The sequence below is a fragment of the Nycticebus coucang genome, chromosome 12 (assembly GCF_027406575.1).
Source record: "Nycticebus coucang isolate mNycCou1 chromosome 12, mNycCou1.pri, whole genome shotgun sequence".
NCBI classification, from domain to species: Eukaryota; Metazoa; Chordata; class Mammalia; order Primates; family Lorisidae; genus Nycticebus; species Nycticebus coucang.
Window position 1 is genome coordinate 62,062,496 of NC_069791.1, and position 13,484 is coordinate 62,075,979.

Below are 13,484 nucleotides of genomic sequence, written 5' to 3' on the forward strand. Positions count from 1 at the left end.
ATAGATTTGCAAACTAGAAGCATTTTTTTTCCTTCAAGAGTATAACTTGAAAATATGTTTAAGTGTTTAAATACATGTCTTACAGTACGGCAAAGAAAATGTGATTTTCATATCGTAATGTTGGTTACAGAAAATGTAATCACCTGATCTTTTAAGTTCAGGTCCTGTGACCTCTCCAGTTGTATTGAGAAAAATTTACTTTATCTTTTAAAGGAAGAGAGACCCCTCTGACAAAGTCTAGTCATGCCAAAGGTTCTCCCAAGAAACCAGCCCTGCATCCTTCCGGTGTATGAATATATTCTAGCCCTTTGCCCAGGCTGAGGTACTAGTCATCATAAAATCTCAAGACATTTTACTCGTTTTACTCTTTTTTTGTTTTTGTTTTTTTGAGGCAGATTTTCTTCCTCTGTTGCCTGGGCTGGAGTGCAGCCTTATCCTCATAGCTCACAACCTCAAACTCGAGGCTCTAGAGATCCTCCTGCCTCAACCTTCTGAGTACCTGGGACTACAGATGTGCACATCTGGCTAATTTTTTAATTTTTTGTAGAGATACGGTCTCAGTTTTGCTCAGGCTGGTCTCAAACTCCTAACCTCAAGAGATCCTCCTGTCTCAGCCTCCCAAAATGCTATGATTACAGGCATGACCCACCCTGCCTGGTCCATTTTACTCCTTTCTTAACAGACTTAAATTTTTGGCAAGAAAGGATGAACACACACAGGCCTCAGTTAGTCATCTCTGTTTCAGAGTAGAACACAGCTCTGTATTCTTTTCCCTGGCAGAGTTTGGGAGATACATGCTTTATTTGTATAATTTCTCTTGGAAGGTAGTTTATGTTTCCTACAATTATGTTTCAGTAGCTGTAAGAGAAGATTAAGAACATCTTTCCAGAATAAACTGAAAATTTTAAAAATCCTACATTAAGCGAAATAAAGAAGTTCATGAATATGTATTTCAAACTGCAAATCTGACTTGAACCACACCTCGGTGGTCAGCAGGGAAGCTGGGTTTTTAGTAGAAGCTGCTTTCCCAGATGTCCTATTAAGCATTGTACCTGGAGCTCAGCTGAGAGGACCCCGATCCTCTTTGAAACAGGTGTAGTGACAACCAATTGAAACAATGACATGACTCACTGATTCCTGTTTAACTACAGAAAAGTGAAGTTCAGGGATTGTGTTGCCATTAATGGGATATAAAAGTCTCTTGTACTTTAGTGAATTAAAATTTTTACAGTCTTAGATAACATTGTTTCAGAAGCAAAAAATATTGAGTATTATTTCATGTCTTATCTGTTTTTTTCATTCTTCATATGTGTGTAGGCAGACATTGAAAATGCTCTGGCTAAATATAGAGAAATCTATGAATGTTAAGTCTTGTTACTTCTTCAGAGATACTGCCATATTCGTAGCAGGAGGCCTGAGCTTGCCATGAGGATATGTGGTTCTGTGAGCCCAGCACCACATAGTGAGCAGCTCAACAAAAGCACAGCAGCCCATGTCTTTTAAGAGTATCCTTCTGGGGGCAGCGCCAGGTGCTAGAGGTGGCACTTTCAAACCCAGCCCCAGCCAGAAACTGAAAAAAAAAAAAAAAGAGTATCCTTCTAATTTGAACTGAAAAATGAAAGCTTCTCAAATTGATATGTATCGTTATAAATCATTCTAGCAATTTACCAAGATATGTCCTCAGAAATCAATCCAGGCCTGAAAGAAACTGGACTGTGAGAAAAGTTAAGGCTGGAATAAAACTGACCTGTGGCTTGTCCTGGGAATTAGGGTACTCCATGCATACAGCCCAAAGTTGGGGGTCCAGTTCTTCCAAGACAGACAACATGCTGTGCGGAGCTGTACCTCCACTGGGTGGGGCACAGTAGGGTCTGGGGGTATATGGACCACCTGCTGTGATACAGTGGAATTTTTTTGTTTAAACTTTGATGTTTAATATATGTCATTGGTATATGAGTTGTAGAATTTCACAGTTGATTCAGAAATTTAGAACTAATTGATTGTCTAGTTAAATAATTACCAAACTTCTTTGGACTCATACCCCCTTTAGTAAAAACAAAGTTTAAGTGTATGCCTCCAATATACATGCACATGTTTATAAATTATATTTGTAAAGTATATACACTGTCATTATCCCAACTCACTCTGACTTTATGAAACATACACAAAATAGACCTGTTAGGAAAATGTTGGAATAAATGAATACAAATGGAAGCTTTAGGAATGCCCTTGCATCCCCATGGCAACCACCTGCACCTTACAGGCTTCAGCCTCCCAATGAGGAGTGGCTAAGGCTGAAGCTGGGATGAGAAGTGATTTGACCAGCTGCCTCTGTCACCTGTCAATCACAAAGCATCTCTAAACCACAGAATTTTGTTTGTTAAAACTTAGTATTCTATAAATATTCAAAAATACATAAAAAAAAGAATAGCAGGATGTACTTGCGTGCACCTGTCACCTGGCTTCAGTAACTACCAACTCTTCTGTATTGTTATATCTGCCTTGTGCCACTTTTCTTTCTTTAACTTTGTGGAGAATGAGAACTCTGGGGTGTTGTAAAGGAAATCAAAAATACACTGTCATTTCACCTATAAATACTGCAGTATATATTGCCACCACATGAGAACTTTTTAAAATATAACTAAACAACTGTTAAGCATTTTGCAAAATGAGCATAAATCTCTTGGCCCCCAGTCTGTGTTCTGTCTCCCATTTTGTCCCAAGTGCACCCTTAGCCTAATCTATGTGCCCAAATCCTGGCACTTGTGACTTAGCGCAGTGGCTCTGTCCCTCTTGCTCTGACCCTGCCATATGCTGCTCTCCCCCTAGGCCCTCTACCTGGAGCGCCTGTTGCTCTGCGTGCAGACTCTGGTCTCTGTGTGTCACAAGGACTGCAGTGGGTGCAGCTTACAGCTTCTGGAAGTGCTGGTGACAGTCATGGCTGGCACAGGTGAGGCCACCAGCCTCAATGACAAGGTAAGACTGAAAGTACTCTTCTGCCTGGGAAGGCCATTTTCCATAGAATGTAACGTCTCCCTCTTTGAAGCTTGTGCTTCAGGCCTCAGGTCTGCCTGCTGATCTGACCTGCAAAAGTGGATAGGACAGTACTGAGGTAGCCTCAGAGAATGTCTGCTTCAGCTACCATAGTATTTTAGCATCTGGAGAAGACAGCTATTTAATCTTAGAGTCTGTAGCAAAGGAACAAACAAGAACTAAGATCATCGTGACCCTTAAACTTATACGTTGAAGTGGGGTTTTAAAGAACATGCATGTGCAACTAAAAGTCTGGAGAGAAAACATGGTCATAATTTTCCTACTTTAATTGAAGCCCAGCCTTACAAAATTATTTCTATTCCATTGGCTCTATATTTATGCTTAAAATTCTTTCAGTCCCAAGTTCCCCAAGGGCTACAAGGATCATCTGAAGACCCATAGCATCTCGCTTCTTCTCTTGGAGTGGAGACTTGTCTTTTCCTTCCGTTTTGTTTCTCTGGACAGCCTTGAGCATATCCTCTCTTTAGGAGATCTTCAGGCCCCAAAGCTCCAAAGGGAACCTCGCATCAAGGAAGCTTACTACCCTCCCTTTCTTTTCTTGGGGCCTCTTTAAGCTTTGTTTTATTTCTCTCTTTAAAAACAGCCTTTCCAAGGGTTATATATGTCCTAGCCAATAACTTGTCACTGGTAAGGCCAGAAATACCAGCAAATACAGGGTAAAAGGTGGCTGGCTAGTCACCTCCCACCCTTCAGCCCTTCCAGAACAGCAATAGCGGTCTGTGCTCAATCCAGTCCCTCGAGTCCCTCATACTAGCCTCAGAGCAGTGCCCCAGAGGAAGCCTGCTTATCCTCAGGTGGGTCTGCCCTGGCTTCGTGTAGACCCAGGCCAGTACCGTGCTGCTCAGCCTACACTCATTTGATTCCTCATCTGCTGCACGAACAGCATCCACATGAGTGGGAACCTTGGCCCTGTCTCTAGTGCAGCCCCTTCTGGTGGAATGTTCATAGTTGACCCAGTTATTCCCAAACTCGTGGGCCTGAGTGGTCTCGCCCTCAAGGCAGACTCCAGGAGGTAAGTCTGAGCCTTAATAAGGATTGTCTCAACCTTGACTTTATGCTTCCAGGCGCAGGAGGCAGTAGCCTCGCTGGCTGATGTGGAGGGGATCAGTAGCCAGGACCTCTATCGCAAGCACATGGGCCCTCTGTTGGAGCAGCTGACAGCATCCCATAGCGACTGGACTGTGCACTCGCCAGAGCTGGGGCAGTTTAGTGTGGTCATGTTTCAGGCAGGTGAGTCCCATGCAGGCTGCAGCATGCTGACTGCCTTCGTCATAGCTGGGAGAAGTTTCTGCATCAACCAGAACTAACTAAACTATCTTTAACTGAGGCATATTTTTTAAAAATCGCTAATAGTCACTCTTGCTTATGGAAAACAAGAATTTTAAGGACAAAACCTTTTAAAATGCTAAGAACATCCCATTAAAGACTTGATGTGATATAGCTCTTTTAAAGTGTACCTAAGCTCAGCACCTGTGGCTCAAGCAACTAAGGCACCAGCCACATACACCTGAGCTGGAGGGTTTGAATCTAGCCTGGGCCTGCCAAACAACAATGACAGCTGCAACAAAAAGCTGGGCATTGTGGCGGGTGCCTATAGTCCCAGCTACTTGGGAGGCGGAGGCAAGAGAATCGCTTGAGCCCAGGAATTGGAGGTTGCTGTGAGCTGTGATGCCATGGCACTCTACCCAGGGGGACAGCTTGAGACTCTGTCTCCAAAAATAAAAAATAAAAAAATAAAGTGCCTAGGCACACATTTTTTACATTAAATCTTGAAAATGTGATTTTTCATGGCCTCTTTTATAGCCTATATTTTTCAAATACATCTAAATTTTATTGCAGAATTTAACACATTTAACTAGTGTTTTGAGCATGTAATATAGAAGGACTGCAGCCCCAGCCCCTCTGAAATGTCAGCATTAAACATATCAAGCACAATAGCTTTTTCTTCATTTGTCTCCTCGGTTCTCTCAAACACCATAACCTTGTGCTCCTCTGAATGGTCTCACCACCCATTTTGGTCATATAAAGTGTTGTAATTATACTCTGGGTCTAAGGATACATCACTATTAATATGTGACTCCTGCATATCTCAGAGATTAGTCATCGTTGTTGGAGACAGCCTAGGACCTACCAGAGGGTTGGCCTTGGTGGCCTAGTACTGAAAGCTAAATGACAATCCAAAATTACTCTTCATCAAGTATATTCAGGACTGTGTTTCTATACTAAGAACAAAAATACTAATAGTTGCTGACTGTGTTAAACACTTGTGCCAGGCACTGTCCCTACTCACAAACATCAGCATCATGTCTTCATAGAGGTTCTGTGTGATGGGAACTATGAACCCCATTTTATGGACAAGGACACTGAATCACTTGAATCAGAGTACTCCAGTTTTCTTTTTTTTTTTTTATGTAGAGACAGAGTTTCACTTTATTGCCCTCTGTAGAGTGCTGTGGCGTCACACAGCTCACAGCAACCTCCAACTCCTGGGCTTAGGTGATTCTCCTGCCTCAGCCTCCTGAGTAGCTGGGACTACAGGCGCCCGCCACAACGCCCAGCTATTTTTTGGTTGCAGTTTGGCCGAGGCTGGGTTTGAACCCGCCACCCTCGGTATATGGGGCCGGCGCCCTGCTCACTGAGCCACAGGCGCCGCCCAAAGTACTCCAGTTTTCACAGGTGAGAGACCTGGGTGAGCGGACCTTGAGAGACTGGCCTTGCAATTCTGCTACTCAGGACTGGAGCTCACTGAACCTGCCACCAGCCTCTCTAAGATTTGCTCTTTCTGGTTGCAGTTTTTCTTACAGTGTTGGTATAACTGACTGCAACTCAGAAAACAAATTTATTTGGGCAACATCTCATATCATACACCAGAAGACAGGAGAATTGGCAGTGTCCTGCTCAGGAACAAGAGTCATTAGCCCAGCCATTATCTTCTCAGAGTCCCTCTGTGCAGATGTGTGTGCAGAACCTCACAGAAAACATAGCATGATGTTTCCAGCACAGGGTCCTGGGAGTACAGATGATTTTTGTTCTCCTTTATTTTTTTCTATTTTTGAAGTTTTCTATAATGGACATGTACTACTATAATAAGCAGAAAGCCTAAAGATTGAAGTAACTTTTTAAGTAAGAGAAAAATTTTAATTGTTCATTTTCAGAAGCTATTTGTTTAAATGGATGAGTTTAAATGGAGAACCACAAAGGAAAGACATATGTACATCTGGAACCAAAGTAAACATAATAGTAAATGAAACTGTAAGATCTGTGTTAAATAAAGCTCACACATACTGAGGATTAAAGCATTAACCCCAAATAGGCAAAATATCTAGATTATATTTTAAAAAGGAATTAATTCAACTTATATACAGAGTGGGAAAATCCTCAGCCCTTCTCATAGTAATCTGAGATCAGGCCACACATCAGAATCTCATGCTCAGTGTTGCCCTGGGTTGTAGAACAGGAGCCTCAGTGTTGTTGGCAACACCATGAATGAGCAGCCAGTTAAATAGCAGGCTGTAGAATTATCAATACATACACAGCCATTTACGTAGCAGCCAAATTCATAAGAACTTATCCTAAGGAAATAATTAATTATGGAAGACGCTACATATGCAAATATTCAGCAGGGCACAGTTTAATGCCGGGAATTGGAAGTGACTCAAGTACCTCACAGGAAGTTAAATACATAATGATATTTTTGTGGAAAAGGGGCCCTAGCAGCCGTTAGAAATAGTTACCCTAGGCCTTGTCCACAACATGGGCAAACGGGTGTGGTGTGACCTGCATGAAATTAGGTGTGAGCACATAAGAAGGTCAGTGCTGTGAGGCATCCTTCAGATTTAGTTGGGTTTGGGGTTTCTCATGCTTCAAAGATACCACAAGAGCCCCCAAAGAAGCTGTCAGCCTGGCTCTTCCTCTCAACTCGGGGACTTCAGGTTCCTCTCTATATTTAGGCCAGAATATGTGTCTTCTTTCCAGTTGAAGATGTAGGGAGAATTTAAAAGGTAGAAATGGCAGCAGAAGTTGCAGGGCAGGAAGGCCCTTAAATCCTGAGGTGTCTGGCCATGCTGTCCTGCCAAGGCCTTCGGGAGCATAGTGTCAGGACTAGTGGAAGAGAACCCCACCTCTCAGATCTGACCTTGAGTTAGGCACAGGTGTGTGTTTCCTCATGGCAAAGGTGGGCAAGCACACTCTGAAGGGAGCCTGCGCCCGGAAAGGAGCTAACTCCTAAGTAAACAGCCCAGATAACAGATGGTGCCAAGAGAGAGGGATCCACTGGGGGGGGCCCAGTCGCATCTGTCCAACTCCCTCACCCTTGGGCCTGCAGGGAGGCAGTGCACACGCAGGGGCATCTGTGGGGCATCTGGGACGTCCTTATGTTGTGGTTCATTGAGGTTTGTTGGGGGAGAAGCGGACACTCCTGCAATGGGAATACAACCTACTTCAGGGGCTCCTGTGAGCATCAGTAGCACTGTTTGGGCAAATGCCTGTGTTCATTATCTAGACAGGAAAGCAAGACCCAAAGGATGTCTAACAGTGTCCAGACACTGCACACAGCTGAGCAAACCTGGCCTCAGCGTGGCCTTTAACAACTCTGAACTTACCCTGTCTGTGGAGAATATTTCATGGGATGTATTTCATTTTGAAAGGCAATTCTTAAAAACAACTATAATTTTCAGACCCACAGTACCCATTTTCTACTCCAGTGTAGGAGGCTGCTGCCCAGGGCAGTATTGACTACAAACCACTGCGGTGTTGATAATGTCTAAATCATTTCAAATGATTGAGAAGACCAGGCAGGTGGCTCACACCTGTAATGCTAGCACTTTGGGAGGCTGAGGCAGGAGGATCACTTGAGGCCAAGAGCTCAAGAGCAGCCAGGGCAACATAGTAAGACCCCATCTCTACAAAAAGTTTTAAATTTATTCCGTCATGGTGATGTATGCCTATAGTCCCAGCTGCTCAGGAGGCTTGAGACAAGAGAATCACTTAAGCCCAAGAGTTTGAGGTTGCTGTGAGCTAGAACTCCATGGCACTCTACCAAGGACCTCAAACAAAAAAAAAAAGAAAGAAAGAAATGTTTGAGAAGAAGATTTGCTGCATCAGAAACAGCCTGTTCTTGGGCGGTGCCTGTGGCTCAAGGAGTAGGGCGCCCGTCCCATGTGCCGGAGGTGGCGGGTTCAAACCCAGCCCCGGCCAAAAACCACAAAAAAAAAAAAAAAAAAGAAAAAGAAACAGCCTGTTCTTTGCTCTTCTCCATACTGATTCAAGTCAGGAAGGCAAGCCCCATTCTCATGGGGATTAAACCAAATGGAAGGGAAGAAGCCACTCCAGGTAAATTCTGGTGTGTGGTTTGCATATATTCTTTTTAATTTCCTAAAAGTGTTTTCACGGCTTAAAATGTATTTACACCTTTCCCGTGAGCTCAGTTCAGAAGGGTTTCTGGGTGCCCCCCTCCCAGGGATCTGCCCCTCAGGCCTCCTCTGCAGCTCTCTGGGGCTATCCTCTCTGGGCCATCTTCTGGGGAGAGGATGCAAATGCACTTGAACCCCATCAGTGTCAACATGTCCTGTGGCTGGCCTGTAATGTTGAATATAATGGGCCCTTAGACTCACCTGTCTTTTTATACCATAAGCAATGACTAATGCCCTACATTTTTGAGGAATGTAGTTTCTCTTTATTAGGGAGAATTATTTAATCCAGACTTTAAGTATTAAAAAGAATTTCTTTAGTCCTAGTTGTAAAGAATAGCTGGTGAAGTACATACATTAAAATTGTTCTTTGCTAGAGGGGACTTATTGGGACTTGTTGGAACTCTTCCCTTTCATTTGTGATTGAGATGTTTTCAAGTTTGGGCTGTGCAGACAGAGGGTCTGAACAAACCGTGCACTCACTGTGCTGGAGGGACCCACCCGTCAGCACAGTGGTACATTTTCACACCATAACTTCCATTGATACAGGTCCCCTCCTGCGCTCCCTTGTTCAGATTGCAGACATTTGAGGCACTAGGTTTGAGATGGAATCTTAAAGGAGTAAAGGTTTGAGTTGCTTGGCTTCTTCTCCAGCTTACTACAGACTTAGTAAGAATGTGTAGAATGTGTTATAAAACAGAATGGTTTGAGAGTGGCTACTCGAAAATAGGAAGCTGTGCTTTTGGCACAGGCAAAGCAGGGAAGGTGTTTTATGGCCGGTGCTCTTATGAATCACAGTTCTTGTCTAGACACCAGAGGCTGTTTCATTCCAGTCATGATGCAATGAGTTCCAAATATTAAACCCCACTACCTGTTTTTGAAATCTGCTCATAGCATGTGGAGAATTGCACCCACCCATTTCTTCCTCTTAATAATAAGTATTTTTGTTTGTTTTTATGCAGCTCTGGCTCAAAGGGAGTAAAGGTGTGACAGCTGCAGAGTTTAACTTGAATGATTGATTTTGGTTATCTTTAAAATACTGCTTGACTTTAATCTTTTAAAAGAATTTGGAAATATATAAGAAAAAGAAAAAGTTAGGGCAGTGCCTGTGGCTCAGTGGGTAGAGCGCCAGCCCCATTTACCGAGGGTGGCGGGTTCAAACATGGCCCTGGCCAAGCTGCAACAAAAAATAGCTGGGCGTTGTGGCAGGTGCCTGTAGTCCCAGTTACTCAGGAGGCAGAGGCAAGAGAATCGCCTAAGCCCAGGAGTTGGAAGTTGCTATGAGCTATGACACCACGGCACTCTACCAAGGGCGACAAAAGTGAGACTCTGGCTCTTAAAAAAAAAAGAAAGAAAAGAAAAGAAAAACAAAAAGTTTACATATCTAATTACGGGTAAGAGAGATTTTTGAGAGGTTAAAGTTCTCTCAGTTACTTTTCTATGGTTGTTATCTCAATGATCCAGAAAGGAGAGGAGTGTGATGTAGGAAAAGTTAACCAGGAATCGTGTGAATATGCTTGGGGTGTCTGTTCCCAGAGTAGGCCGTGCCTGGTGGTCTGTGCTGAGAGCACAGGCCTCCTCCGGATCTGCAGAGGATTGCACATGCATGCCATGGGGCCTGGTGCACACTTGGAGGCCCAGTACACACTGTGGAGCCTAGTGCACACACTCTGGCACTGGTGCTATTTGTCTTCCAGGCTCTGCCCTTGGAGAGGCTCTGCAGCACGTGATCCCTACACTCAGGGCCTGCCTCCAGCCTGCCAGAGATCCCCAGATGCGCCTAAAGCTTTTCTCCATCTTGTCTAAGCTGCTGCTGAGAGCAAAGGACACTGTGGACTCCCAGGGGTAGGTCGGTTTCTGCATCTGTGGGCCCCCACCTACCTTCCCTCACCCCAAGGTCTGAGGTGGGAGCTTCTAGGTGCCTGCGTCCAGGGGTGTACCTGTCCTCACTGGAAAATAGCAAGATCGCCAGCAGTAAATGCACCACACAGAGTAACACTAAATCAGGGTCAGTATAATGTGATCATTAAAATTCCATTGAATGAATAAGTTTCAGGGAACATTAACTATTAATGGCTTATATATTAGTTATCAGGTTTAAAAGCATTTTGGTACCTTTCAAACCTAACAGAATTGATTGAATCACTATTGATGATTAAAGCCATGGAAATACTCTTCTATTACCTAAAATAACTTGTAGCATTAAAACATTAAGGCCTCGGCTTCGTAGTAGAAGAAAGGTACAGAGAAGCACTGGGAGAGAAGAGCAAGTGCTGGCTGGAAACGCCCAGAGCATGCCAGGACCAGTCCTCTGGGGGTGGGCTTCCATGTGTAGGAGAGTGTGGAGTTTCTGTGAGGCTGCTCTTGGACCCCTCCCAGTCACCCTGGTCACACCCCAGCCTATGGAGCACAGTGGGAGTGGGGCCTGCTCAACTGGGTCTGGGGGCAGGGGCGAAACTCCAGCAGAGGTTCTTGTGTTTTTGCATCCAGTTGCTTTTCATCTGGCTTTTCCCCTCAGCTCAGTTCCTTTCCCAAACTAAAACGTTTCCTCCAAAGAGTGTCTGTCTGCCCTGCTCATCTGCTTTCTGTGCCTTGGCTCCAGGCAGTTTCACAACTACCTTGAGATAGTGATAAAAGATGTCCTGGTCCCCAATCTGCAGTGGCATGCAGGGAGGACAGCCGCAGCCATCCGCACAGCAGCTGTGTCCTGCTTCTGGGCGCTCACCAGCAGCGAGGTCCTGTCAGCCAAGCAGGTATGGCTCTGGGGGCGTAGTCGGTGGAGTCAGGGCCTGTAGAGGCCTCCATGGCCCCCAGCAGACAGTGCAGTAGGGGACATGCACAAGCTCTCTGGGGCAGCAGCTCAGCCTCCACTTCTGGGAGCTGCACCAGCAGCACACTGTACCCAACAGGCAGCAAGAGGGAGGAGGCAGGGGGCCTGCGCGTCAGGCAGGAGGGCGGGAACAGAGACGCCAAGACCGCCAGTTAGTGTTGACATCTTGTTTCCTTTGATAATCTTGGGGATTTGGTGAGGATTTGGTCTTCTTTCCTTAGGATCACGTATTGAATGTGCTGTATAAGACCAAGTTTTAATCACAAGATTCCAGCTGAAGAGGCCAGGGTCAGGCTTTCTGCATGATATTCATTACTCTCTCCCCCGACACAGGAATTAGTACACAGACTAGAAACATACTCAAACCTCCATGTTTCTGCTTCTTCCTTTTTGCTTGTGCCTTAGTATCATGAATGTGTGTTGTTGATGACAGAAGAGCCCCAGAGGCAGATGTGTGGCCCAGCACCTAGCAGTGTGTGAGCACCACCTCCTGACACACAGGGCATTGCTTTGGATAAACCCTAGACGGAATGTGGCCAGTTCAGTAGTCCAGAAGCATCATCAGACATGTGCACTTGCACTATATGTAGGTTTTATGCCTCACTAGGGAGACCAAGTTAAATAAAAATTGTTCAAATCTGAATTTTAAAATCAAAAATCAAATCTATTTTCTAGATAAAGCATTCAAAAGAGTATGTATTTATCTCAAAACCAGGTCTTTTATAGGCAGGAGTACACAAGCATTGCTCTTCATCCTCGAATGAGCCTAACTGAATCACCTCTCCTGTGTGCTTACTCACTGCAGATTCAAGACATGCAGGGAACAATGATGCCTCACATTCTGACCACACTGGAGGAAGATTCTCAGATGACTCGATTAATTTCATGCCGTATTATTAACATATTTTTAAAAACCTCTGATGACATGACTGATCCAGATAAATTCATCAAGATTTATCCTGGTAGGACATTTTTCCTTTTCAAAGCACATGTAGATAGAGTTGGCCTTCTGTATCCATCGGTTCCATTGGCACCTATGGATTGAACCAACCTTGGATCAAAAATAATTTAGGAAAAAAAAAAAAAAATTTCACAAAGTTTTGAAGAGTAAAGCTTGAACGAGCTGCACATTGTGTACTACGTGAGTCCACTTGAATAAAGTGATGTGTAGGTGTGGTATTAAATATTATAAGTAATCTGGAGATGATTTAAAACATATAGGAAAATGTGGTTATATGCAAATACTGAGCCTTGAGCATTCAGAGATTTGGGTATCCGTGGGGGTCCTAGAATCAAGGACCCCAAGATACCAAGGACAATTGTATTTATGTTTCTCTCTTTTTTTTTCTTAAGCAGGGTTCAAACTGAGCTTCAAGCTGGCCAATCCTGGTGTGCTGGGCTGGTACTCTAACCACTGAGCTGTGGCACCCAGTTTACTTTTTGACTTCTGGCCAAGTTGGGACTATGAGTCCAGACAAAGATATGACAGATAAAATGTCAATAAATACCATAACATAAGAAAATAAGGAAAACATCTTTCAGATTTCAGAACAGGAGTTACCCCTAGAGGTGGAAGAAGGGGGCATAAAGCAGGGTGTCCTACAGCTATAGGAATAGCCAGTATTTTTTCTTTGTTTCATTTTTTGAGGAACAGGGTCTTGCTGTATTGCCTATGCTGGCCATGAACTCCTGGGCTCAAGCAGTCCTCCTGCTTTGGCCTCCAAGTAGCTGGGATTACAGGCATGCCACTATGCAAGGCTTGTTATTTTTTCTTTCTTTCTTTCTTTTTTTTTTTTATTTTGAGACAGAATCGCAAGCTGTCACCCTGGGTAGAGTGCTGTGGCATCACAGCTCACAACAACCTCAAACTCTTGGGCATAAGCAATTCTTTTGCCTCAGTCTCCCAAGTAGCTGGGACTACAGCCTCCCAAGTAGCTGGGACTCCAGGCACCTGCCAGAACGCCGGGCTTTTTTTTGCAGTTTTTGGCCAGGGCTGGGTTTGAACCCACCACCTCCGGCATATGGGGCTGGCACCCTAGTCCTTTGAGTCACAGGCGCCACCCTGGGCTATTTTTTTTGTTGCAGTTGTTGTTGTTTTTAGCTGGCCCAGGCCAGGTTCAAACCCACCAGCCTCGGCAGATGTGGCTGGCTCCTACCCACTGAAGTATGGGCACCACCCTATTTTTTATTTC

General features: G+C 44.4%; 1 protein-coding gene across 1 annotated transcript in view; it reads left to right on the forward strand.

Moving 5' to 3' along the window:
* DNAAF5 (dynein axonemal assembly factor 5) overlaps positions 1-13,484 on the forward strand; it is a 45,412-nt gene that overhangs the window by 26,158 nt on the left and 5,770 nt on the right. The window contains exons 7-11 of the mRNA XM_053554649.1: positions 2,830-2,976; positions 4,119-4,284; positions 10,160-10,307; positions 11,065-11,215; positions 12,098-12,254. Of these exons, the coding sequence (XP_053410624.1) occupies positions 2,830-2,976; positions 4,119-4,284; positions 10,160-10,307; positions 11,065-11,215; positions 12,098-12,254 (769 nt within the window). The remainder of the gene's footprint in view (positions 1-2,829; positions 2,977-4,118; positions 4,285-10,159; positions 10,308-11,064; positions 11,216-12,097; positions 12,255-13,484) is intronic.